The 25498-nt window shown below is 43.5% G+C and overlaps 1 protein-coding gene across 1 annotated transcript in view; it reads left to right on the forward strand.

The window, feature by feature from the left end:
* Positions 1-25498, forward strand: part of CSMD2 (CUB and Sushi multiple domains 2) — a 972087-nt gene that overhangs the window by 673654 nt on the left and 272935 nt on the right. The window contains exons 20-22 of the mRNA XM_007950414.1: positions 6086-6301; positions 8098-8286; positions 16377-16546. Of these exons, the coding sequence (XP_007948605.1) occupies positions 6086-6301; positions 8098-8286; positions 16377-16546 (575 nt within the window). The remainder of the gene's footprint in view (positions 1-6085; positions 6302-8097; positions 8287-16376; positions 16547-25498) is intronic.

Below are 25498 nucleotides of genomic sequence, written 5' to 3' on the forward strand. Positions count from 1 at the left end.
TTCACACCATCTATAGACTGAGTGATATGCACACATCTCCCTGAGTCCCCTACAAACATTCTCAGACCTGTCATTTCTAGGATTCCGACCCATGTGAGCCTTTCCAACCCTTCAAATGAAGTTACCCACTCCTCCTTTGTGCTCCCACTCCAAATTCTTACTATTGATGTTTTGTCTTCTCCAGTAAACTGAGAGATCTCAGTGCTTAGCACAAAGCCTGGCATTTGGTAGGCACTTAGGACGTGGGTGTTCCTAAACAAAAATGTATATTAATAGATGCATCATAGTTGCCTGGGCACAGAGCATTTACAATCTGCACCTCTGGTTGTGTGGTCTCTCTCTGCTGACTTCTGTCTCCCACCAATACCCCCACAGAAGCCCAAATGCTGCAGGAGCACCAGTTCCTATCAACAGGGAGGAGAGAATATGAAAACATCAAAAATACTTTAATATTTCTGTAAATTTTAGAGATAAGTCCCTTGTCAGATATGTTATTGCCAAATATTTTTTTTCCCTAGTCTGTAGGTTCTCTTTTTACTCTTTTGGGGAAGTTTGTGAATTTCTGATTATGCTTGATAGTCTATTTATGCCATAAATTAGGGCCCCTAAGTTGACCCTAAGTAGAAGGTCAGTGAAAAGGAGGGAAGACTGTCCCTACCATGGTTTCACTTTCAGCTAAGCAATAGCCAGGCCTACAAAGTGAGCAATTACACCAGGGAGGTGCGCTCTTTGGAACAGTCAACCATGGGAGATCTGAAGGCCAGCTCTAGCATAGGTTGAAAGCTCAGAAGACAGGAATATGTAAGAAAAAAGGACACAGGGAAAAGATAGCCACAACAAGGAAGTGGGAAGAGAGCTGTTATACTGTAGAGATTACAATTATTGTCATGAAACAAAATGTGTATGATCTGTTGAATGAGAAATGGATTTGCTTGGGAAACAAATTTGTTCAGTACACTTTTAGCCAAATCACAGTAAAAAAAATTAAAAAAAATACTTTAACATTAAGGCCTTGAATCCAGCCTTCCATCATCCATCAAAAGCATGTCAATAATTATCTAGAGAAGTATTTCTCAAATTTTTAAAAACTAAAACCAAACCCACTGCCATCGAGTCAGATCTGACTCCTGGCGACCCCTCTTGGGTTTCTGAGGGGTATCACTACAGAAGTAGATTGCCCAGTCTTCCTTCTGGGGCGTGGCTGGTGAGTTTGAACAGCCAGCCTTCTGGTTAGCAGCCAAGTGCCTTAGGCACTATGCCACCACTTTGGGATCTTGTTCCCATGTAGATTCTGATTCAATAGGTCTGCTGAGAGTCTAAGAATCTGTATTTCTAACCAACTCCCAGGTGATGCCCTTGCTGCTGGTCTCTGGAGACACTGGGTAGCAAGTGTGTCCAGCACTCCTGATAAAACCATGCCTCCTGCACCATCCACAGCACATAATCCCATAGGTGCACACTCACCCTTGAATATGCATGCATCTGCACACATGCCCATCCAAAGACAACTGCAATCTAGACAAGTTCAAGAGTTGCCATGAGTGGTAAGGTCCTGGCTCACTGTAACTGCTTCCTTTCACCACCTAGCTACTCTTACTACCTGCTTTATTCCTGTAGCATGAGAGACGGTGTGTTTTGGTTACCTAGTGCCGCTCTCAAAATAAATGGAGAGAAGATTGAGGTTATCAAAGAATTCACGTTGCTTGGTTCTACAATCAATGCCAACGGAAGCAGCAGTCAGGACACTAGATGACGTGTAGCACTGGGAAAGTCAACTGCAAAGGAACTGTATCAAGTGCTGAGGAGCAAGGATATCTCATTGAGGACTAAGGTGTGCCTGACACAAGCCATGATATTTCCAGTTGCCTCGCATGCATGTGAGAGCTGGACAATGAATAAGGAAGACCGAAGAAGAGTTGATGCTTTTGAGTTGTGGTGCTGGTGAAGAATGCTGAAAGTACCATGGACTGCTAAAAGAACTAACAGATCTGTCCTGGAGGAAGTGCAGCCTGAATGTTCCTTGGAAGCAAGAATGGCCAGACTCGTCTCACCTATTTTGGTCATGTTGTAAGAAAGGACCATTCCCTGGAGAAGGATGCATGCTTGGTAGGGTGGAGGGTCGACGAAAGAGGGGGAGGCCTTCAACAAGATGGATTGACACGGTGGCTGCGATGATGGGCTCAAGTATAGCAGGGATTGTGGGGCTGGTGCGGGATCGGGCCAATGTGTCGTTCTGCTGTGCATGGGGTCACTATGAGTCGGAAACGACTCAACGGCACTTAACAATAACAACAGTGCCGCTCTAACAGAAATACCACAAATGGGATGGCTTGAACAAACAGGAGTTTATTATCTCACAGTATTGGAGGCTAGAAGTGCAGATTCAAAGTGCCAGGCTCGAGGGGCTGGGTGAAAGCCTCTCAGCCTTGGGCTTCAGCTCTGCTTCTTGCTTCCAGCCCACTGAAGCTAAAGGCATCGCTTCACTCAGGCAGCTGCTGGCTACTGAAGCTGACAAACCCAAGGTTGACAAGTGAAAAGGCACAGTCCCAATATTACCAAACCACACGGCAGGCCATTGATTCAATCCATTGAACGTCCCAAGATCGGCAGAGTATGGCAGGCTGCTGAACAACCACTCGGCCACATGCAGGGTTCAAGCATGTCCTAAGCTGGAGACCTTCCTCAAAGTTGCTTCTTATACACTGGAAGCAGACCACATCCCTAAAGCAGCTACTCAGCTGCTCCAGTAGATTCCACCATGGAGTTAATTACTAGTCACACCATGGGGAATAACTACATCCAGCTGCCCAGCCACTCAACCAGGCCTAGCCAAGTTGACATACAACCTTAACTACCACACAATGTTATGTAGCAGTTAGAAACCCAACTCTGCAGTCAGATCACTTCAACTTAGATCCCAGCTCTACCACCTACTAACTAGCTGGGTGACCTCAGACAAGTGACTTCATTTCTTTGTGCCTCAGTTTCTTCAAGTATAAAATGAAGATGATAAAAATCGTACCCATGTTGCAGGGTTATTGACAAGATTAAATGATTTTTCATATCTTCCTTCCAATTGATAGTTGCTGACTATTGGAGCAGTAAAACACTTAGGATGTTGTTGTTGTTGTTATGTGCCGTCGAGTCGGACTTGACTCATAGCTACTCCTTCTTGGGTTTCTGAGGCAGTATCACTACAGAAGTAGATTGCCCAGTCTTCCTTCCGAGGAGTGGTTGGTGGGTTTGAACTGCCAGCCTTCTGGTTAGCAGTCAGGTGCCTTAGGCAGTATGCTACCAGAGCTCCCAAAACACTTAGGATGGTGATGTACAAATAGTTAATGCCCAAAGTGTTAACAAATGTTATTCTTATGTAGTGCTTCTGGCCCCTTCTTTCTTAGTGGAACTCTCTCATTCCTCTTTCTACATTTCTGTTCCTTCCAAGCTCCTCCTCCCTGTCACCTATTTCATGTCACTTCTCCCCAGACTTTAATCCTTGCTTTCTTTGGCTTTCAGTCTCCTTACTCTTGTTGGACCCTCTTCTCCATGTTGTGGCTTCAAATATCACCTGTTTGCTGGTGACTCCCAGATCTACCTCTATGTTGTTGTTTTGTTATTAGCTACCATTGAGTAGACTCCCAAGTCATGGTGACCCCATGCACAGTGGAATGAAATGCTGCCTAATCCTGGACGATCCCAGTGATCAGTTGTTGGTCACCAGGCCTTTCTTCCTAGTCTGTCTTAGTCTGGAAGCTCTACTGAAATGTATTCAGCATTGTAGCAACACGCAAGCCTCCAATGAGAGATGAGTGGTGGCTGCACATGAGGTCCATTGGCCAGGAATCAAACTCAGGGCTTCCACATGGAAAGTAATCATTCTACCACTGAACCATCATTGCTCATTTTACCTCTGTAACTCAACTTCAGTCCTGAACTCCAAGTCTCTACCTCTAATTGCCGATAGATATCCTGCTTGGATGCTGGTAAATCACAAATGACAGGGTGTTCAAATCTAAACCCATTACTCCTCTATACTGTGCTACTCTTCCTCCATTACCTCACCCCAGGAAGTGAAAGACGTCACCATCCCCCAGGTCAGGAATCTCCCATTCATCCTTTCCTTTCTCATTTGCATCATCACCTGCTGGCTTCCACCTACACTATCCCTCAAACATCTCATATCCATTTCCTGCTCTCTTTCCCCACTGCCAAGCCCCATCCTCTCTCAGCCAGCGCAAGGCAGACGTCTTTCTAACTGATCTCTCTGGCTTCTCTCCCACCACTTAGTCCCTCCCTGAGTCCGCAAAATCTTTATAAAACGGTAATCTGATCCATGCTTGATAGGGTGGCTTGTCCTTGTCTCCAGAAAAATATCCAGTCTGGTGCAGAGTACCTTTCCAGGCTCAATTCCAGGTATTTCCTGCTATGTGCATCCTAGACCTGAGCTCTAAAATAGACATCTTTGTTCCTTTACACATGCCAGGCCACTGTCTGGATTGCCCTTTCCTCTTTTCCCTGGCTAATTTCAACACATCCTTTTAAGACCCAGAGTAAATGTTCACTCTTTAATGAAGCCATCTGTATTAGTCAGGGTTCTCCAGAGAAATAGAACCAATAGGAGAGAGAGAGAGAGAATATCAACTCATGGCAATCTTATATGCATCAGAACTGAATGTTGCCCAACCCTGTGTCATCTCATGATCACTGGCATGTTCACGTCCATTGTTGCAGCTACTGTGCCAATCCATCTCACTGAGGGTTTCCCTCTCCCTCATTGGCCCTCTCCTTCATCAAACATGATATCCTCCTCCACTGATTGATCCCTCCTTATGATGCATCCAAAGAAAGCAAGCCACACAGTGTTCCGTTGGGATCCATAAGGTTTTCATTCGCTGATTTTCAGAAGCAGATCACCAAGCTTTTCTTCCCAGTCTTCACTGATATCTCTCCATCATGGCTGACCCCACTGGTACTTGCAATACTGTTGACCTAGCTTCCAGCGTCATAGCAACACACAAGCCTTCACAGTAATAGAGAGAGAGAGAGAGAGATTTCAAGAAATTGTTTCATTCTATTGTGGGGCTTTGATAGCCCAAACTCCATAGATCAGGCAGAAGACTGGAAACTCCAGCAGTCTTGAGTCCGAAATCTGTGGGACAGGAGACGGGCTGGAAACTCTAACAGAGTACCTGTGTTACAGTCTTAAAGTAGAATTCCTTGTCCTGGGAAAGTTGAGTTTTTGCTCTTAAGGCCCTTAACTGATAGATGAGGTCCAACCACATTATTAAGTGTACTCAGCTTTATTTACAGTCAACTGCCATTGAGTCAATACCAACTCATAGTGACCCTTTAGGACAGAGTAGAACTGCTGCATAGGGTTTCCAAGGTTGTAAATCTTTAGAGAAGCAGACTGCCTCATCTTTCTCCTACAGACTGGCTGTAGGTTTAGACCACTGACCTTTTGGTTAGCAGCCAAATGTTTTGACCACTACGCCACCAGAGCTCTTTAATGACTGTAATATATCAACAAAATACTCTCATAGCAACATAGACTAGTGTTTGACCAGACTGCTGGGCACCATTGCCCAACCAAGTTGACACAAAATTAACCATTATACCACCCTATGCTTCTCTCTTTCTGTGGTAAATTGCTTTCTATTCTGCCCTCCCTATCACTCTCATTTATGTTCCTTATAACATTTGTCACTCTGAGCCATAGCTACTTTTTTAATATCTTGTCTATTTGTCTTTCCCCTTTCACCTGGCCCAGGGTTTGGCACATTTCAAGAACTCAGTAAATACATGAATACTAGATACGTGAATTAATGAATAGCTATGACACATTCTCACAGACCTAGCTGTAAATCTCCCTTTCAAACGTTGACAACCATTGAGTGTCCTTTTCCTCTAATGGGATCTGTGGGAAATGGTGTGTTCAGGTTCATTCATTCAGGTTTGCCTGTCTTTATTCACCAGTGCATAATGGTAGTTATTTGCAGATTAGAAATGTTTGTGCAGATCCAGTCTTGCAGCTGGACAGCTTCAGTCATGTCACGATTGCAGATCTAACCCTCTGGTCTCTTGACAGGTGTGTTCTTTACTTTCCACACCTTCCACCTGGAAAGTGGCCATGACTACCTCCTCATCACAGAGAATGGCAGCTTCACCCAGCCCCTGAAGCAGCTGACTGGCTCAAGGCTGCCAGCACCCATCAGTGCTGGGCTCTATGGCAACTTCACTGCCCAGGTCCGCTTCATTTCTGATTTCTCCATGTCGTATGAAGGCTTCAACATCACCTTCTCTGGTAAGAGTGTGAGGATCCCTGGGGAAAAGAAACCTCAAGGGCATCTGTCCTTCCCTCTGCTGCCAGCCTGTGGTCTTTCTAAACCCACTGCTGTCAAGTCATATTTGACTCATGGCGACCCCTCCTTGGGTTTCCAAGGCAATATCACTATGGAAGTAGATTGCCCAACCTTCCTTCCAGGAGTGGCTGGTGGGTGGTCTTTCTAGCAGATCATTATTGATCAGCTCTGCAGTCTGTGGGACAATGACCTCAGTGTTGCAGCAAAAGATACTTAGATTGAACACAGGGAAGAACTTCCCTACAATGGGTATAGAAGAAGTTAGCAGGTTGCTGAGGAATCTCCTTCTCTGAAGATGTTTAGGATTTGCTCTGAATGACCTACCTAGCTGGTTGAACTACAGAACCTCACAAAAGTCACTCTCTGCCCTAGTAGTCCCAAATTCTTCCCTTGCTTCTACTTCCACCATTTCAGAGCCTTGTAATTAAAAGAAGAAGAAGAAGAAGTAGAAAGGAATTTGAAATTAGTACATTTGGGATTTTTTTAGTCTCATTTGGAGTCTTTTCCATCATTTTTTTTTTTTTTTGGTGAAAGTATAAAAATACACCATTTTAACATATATGTACAATTCAGTGACATTGGTTACATTCTTCAAATTGTGCTAGCATTCTTACTATCCTTTTCCAAAATTCTCCATGGCCATTATCTTAAACTCACTGCTCCCAAAGCTTCACATCCAACCTTTCAAGTTGCCTTTGTTAATTCATCAACGGTAACTCATTGATAATAGAGATTTATTTCTGTTTAGGAATCCTGAAAAATAAGCTCTTTTATGTGCCATTCAGGAAGAAAAGAGGAACTTCCCCTCCTCTAGTACCTAGTTTCCTGGCTGCTCTTGTCCCATTGCACCCCACAGTCCCCACCTTCTCAACCAGGAGTACAGATATCAGGATTCCTCTTGGCATAGGCAAGAGGAACCTGGCTTTTAGGAACTGGGCCCATACTGGCCCTTCAGCAGCAGAAGCCACCTGTCACATTCCTGGTGTGGCCTGGCTGATGGAACATATCCAGCCAGTGTACTACATCCCATCTGAGAGAGACTCTCCTTTTCCTCACCATACAGCAACCTGGGGCATTGTCCCCTATAAAAGCAAGAGACCCTTGGGGGTGAGGGGTAGTTACTTCTATGCTTACTAGAGGTAATAAGTCCATCCCTGCCCCATAAACACCATCCCATCAGGCTTGTCATCTTTCCCAAGTGCCAGCATTACAAAGACATAACTTTGAGTGACACACTTAAATTTTCTTTCCCAGTACAAGTTGCCCTAGGCTGGGTCATATAGCCTGACCCTCTCGTACAAGGATGATTGGATTTTTCTGGTTCAGTGCCAAGACAGAAAGAGTCAGGAGAGTCTGAGAGCCTTGAGGCTTGGGGTTAAAATGAAGGTGAAGGAACAGAAGAAGGAAGGGTCAAGTCACCAATAACCTCATCAGTACCCCCATGAAGCATGCATCCAGAAACACAATGTCCCTAACCCACTGTTCACTGTAGTGAAGAATCCTGACCACCCATACCTGGCGTGGTCTTTTGCTCTGATCACTCTCTGCCTCTGCTCCTCTCAGGCGCTCTCTCCTTTTCTCTTTACCTTCTGTGGGTCAGTGTGTGCATATTCTCTCCCTCTGTCTTTCTGTATGTCTGGCTCCATTCTCCTTGGCACTTTGGTCTGTATGTATCTGTCTTCTCCCTCTGGGTCTCCCACCCATGTCTTTGACCCTGACTCTTTGGCTGCCTTTCCAGAGTACGACTTGGAGCCCTGTGAGGAGCCCGAGGTCCCAGCCTACAGCATCCGGAAGGGCCTGCAGTTTGGTGTGGGTGACACTTTGACCTTCTCCTGCTTCCCCGGGTACCGGCTGGAGGGCACCGCCCGCATCACGTGCCTGGGGGGCAGACGGCGCCTGTGGAGCTCGCCTCTGCCAAGGTGTGTTGGTAGGTGGTCACGTGCTTTCATTTTGCTTCACTAATGGGGTGGGCAAAGGTTTAGTCAATTGCTGTGGTGTAGTGGAGATCACACAGGCTAAGAGTCCAGAAGGCCTGAGGTTTGAGGACTGACTAACCACATATTTTATCTGTGGTGGGACCTTGGACAGGTCACTTAACCTCCTGCTCCAGCCACCTTATCTGTAAAACAGACGTGGCAATACCTATTTTGTGGGGCTTCTCCATAGACTAAACAGACCTTTGCAAAGGCAAGCCTTTGCAAAGTAGGCAGTCAAATCAAATTGACTTCGGTACTCTATCTCCTCACCCTTAATACATAGACTCACGACTTAACCCTTTCAAGACTGAATTATTTTCTGCTTTGAATTTTTTGTTGAAACCAGGTATTTGCAGTAATGGAAGGCATTTTGAATGAAATGAAAAAATTTTTTTGAGGTATATGGATTTTGATACAATTACTCAAACCTAACTCACTGCCATTGTTGATTGTGATTCGCTATGAATAGCAACCCCCTTTGGGTTTCCAAGGCATTAAATCTTTATGGAAGTAGATTGCCTAGTCTTCTTTCTGCGGAGTGGCTGGTGGGTTTGAACCATCAAGCTTCTGGTTAGCAGTCAAATGCCTTAGGCACTACACCACCAGAGCTCTGTTGGTACAATTGTTGTTGTTGTTGTTATGTGCCCTCAAGTCGGACCCAACTCATAGCGACCCCTCCTTGGGTTTCTGAGGCAGTATCATTACGGAAGTAGATTGCCCCATCTTCCTTCCAAGGAGTGGCTGGTGGATTTGAACCACCAGCCTTCTGGTTAGCGGTCAAGTGCCTTAGGTACTACGGTCCCCGAGCTCCTTTGGTACAATTAGTGGGACGTATATATCTTGAGAGGTCTCTGTTGCTGGGGTTAGTGGGATAAGGCTTGTTTCTTCAGATTCATGCAGTTATACAGGTCCCCATCAGATGACAGCATGCATTAAAACTGGGATAAGAGCTTCCCACTAAACTCCAGAGGCAGAAAATGTAGGTGGGCACTATATGTCCCATGAGTCACAAAAGGGTTAAGGATGCCTCTTACAGCAAAATCTAGATGCACACTTAGTAGACCTATAAGAAGAATGTATGATCTTCATCCATGGGGAGTCCCAGCGTAGTGAGTAGATGAGTGCTAGCCCTTGGAGACAACCTAGAAAGACTTCTACTCAACTAGGGGGAAAAGGGGGACATAGTTGGGTTCATTTCTAGAGCACCTGTTACATACCAGGCATTGTTCTGGGTACTGTGGATACAGAAGTGAATGAAACAAGCCAAATTTTCCCTTCAGAGTCTCACTTTCTGGTGGGGGAGACCAAAGCTTCCAACTGATTCATCCAGTTCCCTATCTTGCTAAGAATTTGCATTTCCACCCCAGATATACTAAATCAGAATCTACATTTTAACAAGATTACCAGGTGATTCTTATAGATCCCTTGGGGATCTGTTAAAATGTAGATTCTGATTCAGTGTATCTGGGGTGGAAATCCCTCACATATACCCAAGGTATTTAACTGCTAACCAGAAGGCTGGTGTTCAAACTCACCAGCTGCTCCTTAGAAGGAAGATGAGGTAATCTACCTCCATAAGATTTTCCACCTTGGAAACCCAGAGGGGTTCCTATGAGTCTCAATTGACTTGATGGCAGTGGGTTTGGGTTTGGTTTTGGTTTGGGGATGGAAATGCAAATTCTCAGCAGGGGTCAAATCTGAATGAACCAGTTCAATACCCTGGGGAGATAGGCTGTAAACAGGTAGATATGGTGGCATAGTGCCTAAGGCATTTGACTGCTAACCAGAGGCTTGCAGTTCAAACCCACCAGCCACTCCTCAGAAGGAAGACTGGGCAATCTACTTCTGTAGAGATACCACCTCAGAAACCCAAGGAGGGGTCGCTATGAGTCAGAATTGACTCGATGGCAGTGAATTTGGTTTTTGGTTTTGTTGAGGGTTATAAGGAGCTCTGGTAGCCCAGTGCCTAAGTCATCTGACTACTAACCAGAAGGTTGATGGTTCAAACCCACCAGCCACTCCTCGAAAGGAAGACTGGGCAATCTAATTCCGTAAAGATTTACCACCTTGGAAACTCAAAGGGGGTCGCTATGAGTCAGAATATCGACTCAATGGCAATGAGGTTTTTTGTTTTTGTTTTTTGATGAGAATTACAGAGAAAAAAATAAGCCAATTTAGAGTGCTAGTGGCTTTGGTGGCACAGTGGTTAAGGCATTCAGCTGCTAACTAAAAGGTCAGTGATTGGAACCCACTAGCCTCCCCATGGGAGAAAAATGAGACAGCCTGCTTCCATAAAGATTTACAGCCTTGGGTACCCTGTAGAGCAGTTCTACTCTGTCCTATAGGGTTGCTATGAGTCAGAATCTACTCAGTGGCAGTGGGTGGATAGAGAGCGCTAGGATGGAGATGCTTATCTATAAAGAGTGGTCAGGAAAGGCCTCTCTGAGGATTGACATATTAGTAGAGATCCAAAGGAATCTGAGAAGCCCACCACTGGAAGACCTGGGAGGAGAAGAAACAAAGCACCAAGGCCCTGAGCCTGGAGGGTGCTCAGTGTGTTTGAGGAACAGCCTGGAGGGTGATGTTAGGGAGGGGCTGGTCGGAGGCTGGAAGCAGGGGCCCAAGGTGCTCCTTCCTCCTTGCCAGAGCCCTAAGGAAGGCCATTCAGAGTTCTGGGCCTGCAGGGCAGGCAAGAGGAGGGTGATATCCCAGGGAGTCCCTAATTTGTAGGGCTGAAGGCTCTGCTTGCTCAGTACTGCCAATGCAGAGCTCAGTCAGACAAGGTGTGGATTAGTGGACTTTCTACCAGGCTCATGGTGAGCCATGGAACTCGTGCTTGGAGTGAAATATTACACAAAATCCCAGAATACAATTCAGATAGGAGACACATTGCATTCACTCAGAAGCTGGCATCTTAGAGGCCCATGTAGTCAGTCTGGCCTGAGACAACTCCATGAAGCCCCTGGGGTTCTACAGAAGTTGAGAGGCAGTTTAAACAGCTGGTGTGATGGGATGAGCCTGGGCGATGCAGTCACACAGCCCAAGGCCCAGTGCCCGCTCTGCCACTGACCAGCTCTTAGATTTTGGCTGGGCCACCCAACCCCTTTAGCCTTAGCTCCCTCCTTTATGAACTCACATGCTTGATTCCAAGGTTTAATGATATAATTTACATAAGCTACAAGCTGCCATGTCATTTTCTTGATTTTGCCAATAACCTCTTACCATCTCAAGGAGAAAAAATTAAGACAAATAGATGTGATGTTCTACTTTTGACTAATTAAATAATCCTAAAGTTTATCCATTCTTTTGTACACCATTCCCAAAAGTATCCACCCACCTTGACCTGGGTGCATGTGTGCACACATACACAGTCAGATGCACTCATACACATTGACTCCTATACTCACACTTGCACACACACACACACACTCACTCACTCATATCTCACACACATTCACACATAAACACACACACATACACACCCCTCCCATAGTAGGTTCAATTCCTATTCTTCATAGGTTGGGGCCAAAAATGAGCTGCTTGAGTATTAAATAAAGAGCCAACTTAAGTTGGCATTTTGAACCTGCATCCTTTTCTTCAGAGAACTTTTATATCTGTGAGTCTTTTAGACATATTTGTAGAGTATTATGCAAGCCAACCATCCTATTAGCTCTTGTCTTGGATTCACTGTTTTGAAGGGCCATCCTTCAATGTGGTTTTTAGATTAATTTTGTATTTTCTGCAGAGAGAGGTTTCTTCCCCCAATTCTTTTTCATTTATTTGTCATTGCTTTTTCACCAGTCCAGCTGTATGGAAGGTCCACTGGGCTCAAGGTGAAGGTGTTGTCATGGCTTTTTTAAGATACTAGCTGCTAATAGCTCTTTTCCACTCTGGGAAAATGTCCTCAGATAAGTGATTCTGTGGGAAATTTTTCTTGAATGGGATTATCCGCAACCACAGATGCATACACTCCTCAAACTCTTGCCTCATTGATCATGTTACATAAACTCATTCTTTAACTTATTCTTCCAATTACTGTTTATTCATGAAACCTCACAATATTTTCATTATTACATTTGTCTTCTGTTTCACATGTTATTAATAACACCTGGCAATTACAATCACCTCTAATTACCACCAGCTCTGCCACAGAGGCTCAGCTGGAGGTATCATGGGAATGCCCACCCAAAGGAGCCGCCCAGTTGCTGTATGTGCTGTAGGTATAAATTGGATGAATTAGCCCACACAATGTTACCAGGAGAATTCCCAACTAAGAAGGAGATAAACAGCCCTGGGCTCTAATTCGTGGTGAAATGGGGGTGACACAGCCCCTGATCTCAGAGGCTTCAGAGATTGATATGGAAGAGACAGTCCCTGACCCCAGAGGACCCCAGTGTGCAGCAAGGGACATGTCCCTGTCCTTGGGATCTCCAGTGTGATGGAGAAGACCTAACCCTCTACCTCAGGAGCCCCAGACTGATGGATAAGCTGCAGCTCCTGACCTTACTGAGACCTCTTCTGATGGGGATGACAGAAGTCACAGATGCCTAAATCAGTGACAGCCCTTTTCTGTGCATATGCCTACATGTTTCTCTGGGTTATTTATTTGTTTCCATCTACACTTGTGTTTAGATTTTCAGTTTCATCTGCTTGCCTCCCCTGTTACTTTGGAATTTCTCCCAGAAGTAAGTGCCATGGCTCTCTACCCTCCTGTACCCTCCATGGCATGCAGGACAGGGGCCATGGCAGGTTCAGGACCTGGTGACTGGCCAAAGACTAGCCCCATCTGATGCTGTCAACCCTGTATCCATCCTCATAAATGTGCTGGGCACGTGAGAAAGATGAGAGGGTCATGCTGGATCCTGGGACAAAGAAGGAGCATGTAGCTACTGTGAAGGAAGCCAGGGCCAAGAAGGGGCTCCAGAAATATGCCAAAACCCATGTTTAAGGGAAGCCTACTTTGGTCATGTTGTCAGAAGGGACGTTCCCTGAAGAAGGATATCATGCTTGGTAAAGTGGAGGGTCAGCAAAAGGGGAAGGCCCTCAAGGAGATGGACTGACACAGTGGCTGCAATGATAGGCTCAGGTATAGCGAGGATTGTGTGGCTGGCACAGGACTGGGCAGTGTTTTGTTCTGTTGTACATAGGGTTGCAATGAGTCAGAGCCAACTCAATGGCATCTAACAACAGCAACAACAACTTGGTCAGAAACTGGGTAGAGGGCAGGTGGCAATGGGAATTGGGGGTTGCTGGGAACATTGGATAGCTAACACATGTCTACTGTGAAGCCTTTTGGACTATCTGCCAGTCCCAGAGCATGGGGAGTCAGGGCTCCAGATGAAAGCAGGTAAGCCATGTAAAGTCACCTAGGACAGATGGTGGGAAATAAATGGAATGACACTTGTTAAGGGCCTACTGTGTGCCAACCACTGGACCACCTACTTTACACATAAAATCTCATTCATTTAATCTCTATAGTCTTATAAGGATGCTGTATTATCCAGATGATGGCAAATGGAGAGACCAAGGCTCAGAGTTGATATAACATGTCTGTCTGACTCTGAAGTCCATGTCCCTTCTGCTGTATCACATGCCTCTCCCAGAGATGATGGAGAGATCCTTCAAGGGCTGCCTGTGTGGTGGGACGGAGTAATAAATGTCCAAATGTGCACCTCCCCCCCAACCAAAATCCTCTTCTTAGGGCCTTCACCACAAAGATTTACAGAGGCTAAATCATACCTAAATCATCAGCTGACACTGCCCTTGGGTGCCTGTCCACCACTGTCCCTTCAGTTTTATAACTCAGCCCAGCACATTCATCATGAATATTTGGTTTCTTTGCAAACAGACCGAGTTTAAAGTATTGGGATGCTTACTGATGACTTATGTAAAGACTTAAACCTTTAAGGATGGCTTATGTCAAGTCTTGGGAGCTCTGGTGGCATAGTGCCTAAGGCACTTGACTGCTAACCAGAAGGCTGGTGGTGCAAACCCACCAGCCATTCCTTGGAAGGAAGATGGGGCAATCTACTTCCATAGTGATACTGTCTCAGAAACCCAAGGAGGGGTTGCTATGAGTCGGCTCTGACTCAACAGCAGTGAGTTTTAGGTCAAGTCTTAGCCAATTGAAACTGGTCCTGAACTATATAGATCTCAGGCATATCGAAAAAATATGAGCTTGGTGGTGGGACATGTCCACTGTCTTCATGATATATGCTCTGGGCTGAGGGTAATCAGGGTGGACTACGTAGTCAAAGCTGTATCCTCTGGGTTGACCTCATTGCCCTTCTAACCAGGATGAATACTCTGAGAGATAGTTTGGAGAAAGTGGAATTCCTACCCTCAACCTCAAAGATTCAGGACATGCTCCAAACTCCCCATATGTCCAGACAAATAATGGGCTCACCATCTGGACTTGTATCTAAATCCTTCTGGAACCTAATTATTTTTAGGACTGTACATCTTCTGAGGTCAATGTACTCTATATTTGTTCATTCACTCATTTGGCAAATATTTATTTTACAGACAATCTGGGCTAAAACTTGGAGAGTCACAGATGAGTAAATTATGGCCCCAGCCTGCCAGTAGCTCACAGTTTGGGTGGGCAATATGGGCATACATATAAGTGACAAGCAATCGTGGTACAATGAGGTAGGCACTGTGATTCAGGGAAGCCCAGGGCACTTTTGGAGTGCCAGGAGAAACTTCACAAGTAGTCAAGAGCCTGGAGCTCCAACTGCAGGCCTGGTTTTCTGTAGGACACACACAGCCACTGAGCTGCCTCCCTGTTCATCTGCTGATGCCTGCTGTGTGCCAGGAATGGAGGGCGTGCTGATAGAAATGGCCAAGTCCCAAAGGAATCACAGTGCAGTGGAGGAACTAGAAATAATAACAAATAATTCAAGTAAAATGTGATAAGTGCTATAAATAGACACATGTGCACATTCTCTGGGAACAATGGGGAAAGAATGACTAATTTTGTACAAGGAAAAAGATTTGTGGGGCAAGGGAATGAGTTCATTACCTGTTGAATGAAACAAGCCTTTAGTACCTCTGTGCTCAAACTTTCTCTAAGGCCTGTTGGGAGGAGGAGAGGGCAGTGGCATTTTTTGCTCTCCATGGGAAAGTTCCAGGTTGGATTCCCAGCCAGTGCACCTCAGTGAAGCCACAAGTCATCTGTCAGTGAAGGCTTGCATGTGGTTATGATGCTTCCAGACTAAGATTAGGAAGAAAAGCCTGGTGGTCTTCTTCTGAAAATCAGCCAGGGAGATCCCATAGATGATAATGTTTGATCCTGTTATGCATGAGGTCAGCATGAGTGACAGCTAGCAAGCATTGGGAGCTCTTAATCCAAGGACCACAGAGTTTCAGATCTTGGTCCCACCTCTTCATGAATTGAGACACTTGATCTAAATTGCTGAGTCCTGTGTTCTTTATCCTTAGAACAGACATCATAATTATACCTATCTTATGGGGCTGGTTATTGTGACCAATGACCGAAGTGATCCTTGTAAAGTGTTTCTCGTAGTGTTTTGCATATAAGGGCTCAGAAGATGCTAGTGATTATTTTTCAATATTGTCCCCTGCTTAGTTTCTATCCTCTTACACTGAAAAAGACATCCTCTCTCTTCACTTGGCTGCCCCCTCCTCTGCTGGCATCTGCCTCGGTCAGTTTGGTTGCTATGATACTGTGTGAGCAGGTGTGGGAAATGGCTGCTTTTACTGTGAAAGTAAAGGGGGCCTAGTAGGTTAATTTCTATTTCTGCAGAAGAGAGACAGACAGACAAACAGAGGGAGACAGATAAGAAACCAGGCAGAAATTCAAGTGGGCGGGTTTTTTTTTTGTTTGTTTGTTTTGTTTTTTAAATACTTGATAGGTAGTCTTAAAGACAGGCAGACAAATGGGCAGGTAAACAGGCATTTTGGCAGGAAGGCAGGCAAACTAGTTGGCATCTTTGTAAGGTCCTCCAGAGCTGTGAATTCTGTTTCCCGCAAGCTGTGGATGGGGTTTAATCTGTGACTATTGTGATTCTTTTTCCAGCGGAGTGTGGGAATTCAGTCACGGGCACTCAGGGTACTTTGTTGTCTCCCAACTTTCCTGTGAACTACAATAACAACCACGAATGCATCTACTCCATCCAGACCCACCCAGGGAAGGGGATTCGGCTTAAAGCCAAAGCATTTGAACTCTCCGAAGGAGATGTCCTCAAGGTAAAGTTGATTGATTTGACAGAATATGTATGTTACAGTATGCAGACGTGTGCTCAGCATTCTCCCTGTCCTCCCCATTAGTTGACTCTGTATGAATTATCTGCAAACTTTCTCCTTCCCTCGTGAGTCCCAAAATATTATCCTCACTAGGCTGGGAGAAAGTGAGGACCCAAAAAAGCATATGCGAGTGTCTAAAAATGTGGCTTTATGTTTTTACAAGGCATGACTGTACTTAAATGTATGTGTGATAGAATATGTGTGGACTGTATTATAAGAAATAACACTAAATTCAGTAGGAGTGGCCATTGGATCAAATTTTCCATTGTAAACCCTGACCATCAACATGGATAATGAAGAGCTAATAGAGTATGTGTGTATATGTGCATGTGTGCACATACATGTACACATTTGTATAGATATATATTTGTGGATATAGATACTTCCCTGTGTATGTTTCCACATGTGTGTGAATATGTGTCTATGTATTTATTTGAGTTTAGAGAATTGTGTCTTCTCACATACTCAGTGTCTCAGTGTATTTTCTTTTAACTGTTTCTTGTGATTTGAGTGAAAGTTTACAGAGAAAATTGGTTTTCCATCCAACAATCCATGCACGTTTTGTTTTATGACATTGATTGCAATCTACACAGTATAATAATAGCTCTCTCTTTTCCCACTTCCTCCCTGTGTTTCGCATTTTCCTTCATCTTTCTTTCCTATCCCTTCCTGCTTTCTGAGCTTTATCCCTGGGCAAAAGCTGCTCTTTTGATCTCTTGTGGCTAATAGAGACTGGTGAAATAGCCAAGACGATGGCACTTAGTCACCCTTCAAGCCTGGAACTGAACTCACCCCTGTGACTTAACTTTGAGCCAAGCAATAGACAGGCCTACAAGTTGAACAATAACACTAGAAGAGTACATAGTCTTCTAAGAGTGGTCACACAAGATCAGTGTATTTTGTTAGTGTGCACTTGTGTATGCTTTGAGCATGTTTCAATATTGTAGTAGGCTACTGCAGTAGCCTCAGTGTCAATAGTGATGGCCTACACATGGTAGCAGGGTTGAAGAAAGTGGATTCAAGATATACTGAAGAGGAAGAAGTGCTAGAGCTTGGATTTTAGAGTGACAGAGAGGGAGTTGTTAAAACGTTGAGCCTATATGTGTCTACTTTTCTTTGCATAGGTATGATTAAGTGGGTTTCTCCAATAAAGAGAGCTGTCTTATTAAAATGGATTATAAGAAAAATCTCATACAGAGTATGGGCATTTTCATCCTAAGCCAAGAAAAATTTTTAGCTTATTCTAAATAGTTTTATTCCCTGTAGGCAGATAAGTTCTGACATTAGAAAAAGTTGAAACAACCAGAGGTCACTGTGCTGGAAAATCTGAAGAAAAAACATGAAATTCACCATCCTTTAGGATTCTCTCCAGGTATCTGAAGAAGTGCTGTCTTTCTTATGTACAGATGATACTCTTGACCCACCCTCTGAGACATGTGATCTCTAGTATATGTGGAAAGCATATCTCACTCTTTCCTAATCCTTCTTGCACCCAAGAGGATTTACTCACAATAAGGCCAGCTGGAAGTGGGAATGCCTGAAGTAAGACAGAACAATCCCAGTGGGGCTAAAGACCCTGTCATTGGCTTCTGAAACTCCACTCTCATCTCTCTGCTCTCATCCCCAATAATGTGTGTCTCTCTGTGAATGAGCATGAAACCAGGGCTTTATATCCTTCCCAGTGCCATGTCTTCAGTCATCCTCCTTACCCTTCACTGTTCTCCACCTGTTTGTTCATCATGGACAGTGCAATCTCAGAGGACACAACCGGGGATAGCAAGCTCAGAGTGACTTACTCTGTAGTGGTACAGATGGACAGGATGCAAGCTGGGCAGTGCAGAGGGCTGTTGTTAGCCCTGCAGAAAAAGGCATTTTCCAGCATGTTATCATTTTCAGGTTTTGAAGGGAGTATGAGCAACAGTCCTGTGCATATGGCTCATAGGACAAGCAGAAACAGCCCCTAAGTTGCCAGGGGTCTCATGGAGTGTGGCCAGCACTCATATATCCTCACTACTTCCTAGTGAGACCTCCCATCTAGATTCAGAGTACTATCTGAACTACAGGTGAGCATGTCCAACTACTTTGTCATGATACTCCCTCAGCATCAGGTGAAAAGATTAATGGCTAGGTAGAAGAAAGAGTTTCCAAGATAGGATAAGAAATAAGGGACACAGGTCACAGAACCCAAGTTAGAGGTCAGAGAAGACTCAGGCAGGAAGCAGGACTCCAGGTAATCCTACAGGGTTAGAGGTGAGGGGCATGTTGAATCCCAATGTTTCTCAGGATTTCAGACTTTGTCTCTATAGACAGAACCCAGCCGGCCCTGCCACCCAGCAGGTAAAGGGCTCTAGCTTTCTAATATTGGGCTCAGCCTTCTAGGCCAAGAGCATCCTCCTCCTGTGTCTAAGCCTCTTTAGTGTCTTCCTCAAAAGGTTGGGCTGTGGCTTCTGATATAGCTTGAAAGGCCATGCAAGGGCCCCTTCTATAGAACTAAGCCCTGAGGAAGGGAGGGGAGGGCACATGGGGAGATCAGAATGGTATCATGTTTCCTCTTCCTTTTCCAAGCTTGCCCCTCAGGACCCCTTGCTCTAGGATACAAATAGTGTCCATACCTATTTCAGAACTAAAAGAAACTTACAGCTATAGCTTCCCAAATGGGATTCAGAGCCGCTCTACAACCACAGTCAGCTATAGCATCCCTGCTGTTTGAACCTGATACTCTTGTCTAACTTGACAGTATGTAAAAAAGGAGCCTAGAGCATCCGAGTCACCTCCACATCCCTCTTGCATGGCCCTAGTGTAATGGGCCCATCTGTCAGAATGCTAGTGTATTCCTAATCCTGAGGATCTGCCTGCACCTCCAAAGAAGCCCAAATGCTCACCTGATATCCTGACCTAGACCTTACTTGTCTCCCAAGATAGAATATTTCATGCATCTGACTAACCCTCCAAACCTATGTTATTGGTTGGCATTCAGTCAGCTCCAACTCATGGCGACCTCATATATGACAAAACAAAATGTCGCCAAGTCCTGTGCTGTTTTTATGATCATTGGCTGTGGCTGTCAATCCATCTCATTGAGGGTTTTCCTCATTTTTGATGACCCTCTACTTTAGACAAGGACATCATATCATGTTTGATAGTGGTTGCTCTTTCAGGATGACATGTCCAAAGTAAGTGAGTCAAAGTCTTTCCATCACTGCTTCTAAGGAGCACTCTGGTCATACCCTTCTAAAATTAATTTGTTCATTCTTCTGGAAGACCATGGTATGTTCAATATTATTTTGCAGCACCCAGTTCACAGGTATCAACCTTCTATATAGTCCTGTATTTATGACTAATGACATTTGCTTCTTTTCAGGCATTTTTGACTTCATGCCTGTTCTTTACTCTTGACTGCTGAGAATTTCTTTAACCTCATTCTCCCTGCCCCAACTTGCATCCCAGGGCCACCTGACTCCTTTTGTTTAGTCCCCTCTAGGAATTCCTTGCTGCCATCCTGACACTGGCAAGACAGAAAAGGCCTTTTAATGCAATAGTATTGAAAGGCAACTTCCTGCTCAACATGGCATATGGAGCACCCCATCAGATTCCCATTTAAATGACTAACCAAAAAAAAACCAAACTCACTGCCCCAGGGTCGAATCCTACTCATAGCAACCCCCCCTTGGGTTTCTGAGGCAGTATCACTATGGAAGTAGATTGCCCAGTCTTCCTTCTGAGGAGTGGCTGGTGGGTTTGAACCACCAGCCCTCTGGTTAGCAGTCAAATGCCTTAGGCACTGTGCCACCAGACTAAAGGAATATAAACAATAGGGAAACATGGTCTAAGAACTGAAGATCAAGGAAGAGTACATTTCATGTGCAACTTAAAGGAATGTCTAACAAATGGAATACCCTAGAAAGTGTCCAGATTGAGAAAGGGACTAATCAAACCACAATTCACATCAGTGAAGTAAAATCCTGCCTGTGGATTAAGTGGTAGAAACCTTAAGGAAAAAAAATACATCTAAGATCATGTAGCTCAGAGCAGCAGAGCCTAGGGTCAAGGACATACCTAGGACCATTGCCAGGGACCAAACCTCAGTCCTACTAGCCCTTCTGGAAGTGCTAGGTCTAGAGTCATCATTAACTCATGACATGACATTCTGGGTTTCACTTGGCTTTTGGTGGCAAGCCAGGTGAAGCAGGGCACTGTCATGACTCATGCCTAACAAGAGTAGCCATGCTTATTGGAGAAGAGGCTGTACAGTATCACACACATATACACTCTTTAGCATCAATGAGATGCTCTCCTGCTATGGCTTCTTCTGGCTTTATTCTTCGTGTCCCTGACAGATTGCTGGGTGTTTCTGTTCTCCCACTATAATGGTGTGCCAGCAAGAAAAATAACTGGATGTGAAAATACTGAGTAGATCAGAAGAAGGGGACCTGTTGGAGGAATCTGAGCTAATTATACTCCTGTAAGCAAAAAAAAAAAAAAAAATTAAAGCTCCTAATTTGTATTCTTAACAGGATTTGAGAGAATATTATATTTATGACACAAAAATAGGCAATAATGAAAACAGAGCAATCTGAGATGAGGAGAGATTGAATGGAGATGAAAAACATGATCACCCAATTAAAAAATGGAATGGAGGCAATGAAGGGAAGATAGTAAACCTCAGAAAAATGAAATCAGTTTATTATAAGATAAATTTGAGACCTTCTCCCACATCTTATAAGGAAAAGAAAAAGATGATTCTTTTATATTAATAAAACATGGAATCAATCCACAGTAAAATTGTATGTGCTAAATAACATAGCATGAATATATTAAATAAAAGCTGCTAGAAATATTAAAATTTTAATAAAGTTATAATCATCACAGAAGATTTTAATATACTCTGTTAGTCTTTGGCAGATCACCGATGTTAAAAATAAATAAGGATTTCGGTAGCTTGAATAATATAACAGAATAGATCCAAAGTAAATAGAAGAAAGATACTTTTAAAGATAAAAGCAGACTGACATAGGAAGGAGGAGCTAAGGAGGAATCATTTCTTAGATGGCACTGAGCTGCTTTTGAGGGAGATGGAAAAATCTGGAAATGGATAGTGGTGATGACTACATAATGTAATAAATGTAATTAATGTCACTGAACTGAAAGTGCCTAAGGCATTTGACTGCTAATCAGAAGGTTGGCGGTTCAAACCCACCAGCCACTCCTTGGAAGGAAGGTTGGGCAATCTACTTCCATAGTGATACTGCCTCAGAAACCCAAGGAGGGGTTGCTATGAGTCGAATCCAACTTGATGGCAGTGAGGGGGAGAACTGAACATAACAAATGTTGAAATGGCAAATATTCTGTTTTGTATATACATATAGATATTTACCAAAATATGTTTTAAAAAGATAGGAGCAAAAATGATTGAAAAAACTAAAACTAAAAAACAATAGCAACTATCAACAAAACCAAAATCTGGTTCTTTGAAAAATAACTTATAAAATTGACTAATTGGACAGGACTGATCAAAAAATAAAGAAGCCACAAATATGTAATATTAGAAGTGAAAAGAGGACATAGTCATAAATATGTTGTTGTTGGGTGCCACTGAGCTGGTTCTGACTCACAGCGACCCTGTGCACAACAGAACAAAACACTGCCCAGTCCTGCACCATCCTTACAATCGTTGCTATGACTGAGCCCATCATCGCAGCCACTGTGACAATCTGTCTCATTGGGGGTCTGCCCCTTTTTCGCTGACCCTCTACTTTACCAAGCATGATATCCTTCTCCAGGGACTGGTCCCTTTTGACCACATGAACAAAGTGTAAGAGACAAAGTCTGGTCATTCTCACTTCTAAGGAGCATTCCAGCTGCACCTCCTCCAATACAGATTCATTTGTTCTTCCAGCAGCCCATAATTCAAATGCATCAATTATTCTGCAGTCTTCCTTATTCATTGTCCAGCTCTCACATGCATATGAAGCTGTTAAAAATAACATGGCTTGGCTCAAGCACACCTTAGTCTTCAAAATTATAAATACGGGAGATCTTAAAACAATAAAATATTCAGGAACAAGGTTGGGCAATCTACTTCCGTAGTGATACTGCCTTGGAAACCCAAGGAAGGGTCGCTATGAGTCGGGTCTGAGTCGACGGCATATAACAACAACAACATAAGACAAGTTATTTGAATACTTTGATGAAAGGGAAATTTTTATAGGAAAACAATCGTATTAAAATCAAGGAAAAATAGAATATCTGAATAGACCAATTATCATTCAAAATTGGAATTCCCTCATACCCTTCCCAAAGGCCCCAGGCCCAGACTATTTTTCAGGTAAACTTTAAGAAAACTTCCAAGAAGCAGGTAATCCCTGCAAGAGTCACAACTATTTCAGAAAAGAGAAAAATAAGGCTCCACTACCAAATTAACTTTTTCTAAATGAGACCAATAGAAACACTGATGTGAAACTGGAAACTAGCGGTATAAGAACAGAAACTATTAGGTCACTCTCATTTACCATTGTAGATCTAAAATTCCTGGATAAAATATCAACTTGATCCAGATGTGTGTTTAAACAAAAATGACCAAAGGAATTTCTTTTAGGAATGGGAAGAATCAACATTAGAAATGCTCATAATGTTTTTTATTAGGTAAACCATTTGAAATTGCCATTTCTGTAAGCCAAAACTAGTTGAATACTGGCAATTTCATATGGTTCAATCTAAAATCCTGTAAACAGATTCCAAAACCAAGCCAAACACACTGCCATCAAGTTGGATCCAACTGATAGCGACCCCTCCTTGGGTTTCCGAGGCAGTATCACTATTGAAGTAGATTGCCCAACCTTCCTTCTGAGGAGTGGCTGGTACGTTTGAACCACCAGCTTTCTGGCTAGCAGTCTAACGCCTTAGGCACTAGGCCACCAGAGAAAAATGCATGATCCTACCAACACACACCAAAACAAAGCATCACTGATGAAATTCAATACCCATTCATGACTTTTTAAAATGTCACATAACTATGAATAAAAGATAACTTTCTTAATCTGACTAAATGTTGCTACCAAAAACCTACATCAAACATTATGTTGTTGTTGTTGTTGTTATGTGCCGTCGAGTCAGACCTGACTCATAGCGACCTCTCCTTGGGTTTCCAAGGCAGTAGCACTTACTGGCAAAACTTTGTAAGGATTCTCAACAAAGCGAGAATAAGACCAGTATGTCTTACTATCACCAATAGTATTCAACATTGTACTGAAGCATCAACCCATTATAGTTATATCAAAAAGAGGAAAAAGAAACTATAAAAATTGAAAAGGAATAAAGAAATTGTCTCTAAATAGTGTAGTTTTATTTAGAAAGTACATGAGAATCAACTGTCAACTCTCAGAACCAATAAGATCAATAAGCAAGGCTACTGGTGTTTCTTATAACTAATTAAAACAGATAATCAGAAGAAGAAATCTTGATCATCATGGAATTAAAAACTATGAGACACCTAGGAATAAATCTAACAGAAATATATATGCTCTTGACTGAGAAAATGAGAAAACTTTATTTTATAGTCCCTAAAGCTAAGTCCAAACAGAACAAGGAGATAACCAAAAAACAAATGCAATCATTGCCATGGAGTCGGATGCAACCCATAGTGACCCCTTCTTGGGTTTCTGAGGCAGTATCACTATGAAAGTAGATTGCCCAACCTTCCTTCCAGGGAGTGGCTGGTGGGTTTGAACCACCAGCCTTCTGGTTAGCAGTCAAGTGCCTTAGGCACTATGCTACCAGAGCTCCCAAGCAAGGAGATAGTGTATGGTTTAAAATCAGGAAGGGTGTACTGTGCTTCAGGGTTGTATCCTTTCATCATACTTATGCATCTGTGGATTTTGATATACACAGGGGTCCTACAACCAATCCCCCATGGATATGAAGCATGATTGTAATGACATTTCAAGTTCATAGACAAACAAAGGACATGAAAAGCATTCACAGAAAGGAAAGCAGAATTAGTGATAAACATACAGAAAGATGTTCAACATGAGTGTTAATCGAGAAAATGCAAATTAGAACAAGGTATCAAATCATATCCATAAAATTGGAAAAAAAATTATAATGCTTGGTAATACCAAGTCTTGGTGCAGATATAAAACAATGAAAACTTGTACATTGCTGTTGTTGTTGTTGAGCCCTGTCAAGTGGATTCCAACTCATTGCATCTCCATGAGACAGTTTTCTTGGCTGTAATCTTCACAGAAACAGATCGACAGACCTTTCTCCTGTAGAGCTGCTGAGTAGATTTGATCTGCCAACCTTTAGCAGTTAGCAGCTGAGAGCTTAACTAACCATTGCACTACCAAGACTCCTTCATCATTACCAGTGAGAGAGTAAAGAGAGCAATCTGGCAATGTCTAACAAGGGTAAAGAGGGTCCTTCTCTGCAACCAGTTTCTCCGTTCTAGATGGAAGTCCTAAAGAAACTCTCCAGACATGTGTGCAAGCTTTCCTGAAGGGATTTTCATAGCACTTTTTTTGTATTGTGTGTAAAAATTATCCACTTAATATATCCATTTTGAAACCAGCCATCTTGCTGGACTATCTTATTAGAGTGGATGTGCATAGATTCTTTGTGTGTGTGTGTGTGTGTGTGTGTGTGATTTGGGTGAAGATTTACAGAGCAAGTTCACTTTCCACACAGCAGTTCATATATACTTTGTCTCATGACATTGAGCACAGTTCACCACAATGAAACAGCTCCCCTCCCACCTCCTCCCCACGGTTAACCTCTTCCCAGTGTCCATCCCTCCATGGGCTCCTGTCCCCTGAGCTGTCTCCCTGTGCATAAGCAGCCCTTCTTTCTCCCATGATTGTTCTCTCCAAGGAGTGTATCTACTTGAGATAAATGTTCAAC

The sequence above is a fragment of the Orycteropus afer genome, unplaced genomic scaffold (genome assembly GCF_000298275.1).
Source record: "Orycteropus afer afer isolate SDZICR_OR568_19922 unplaced genomic scaffold, OryAfe1.0 scaffold00272, whole genome shotgun sequence".
In the NCBI taxonomy this organism is placed as follows: domain Eukaryota; kingdom Metazoa; phylum Chordata; class Mammalia; order Tubulidentata; family Orycteropodidae; genus Orycteropus; species Orycteropus afer.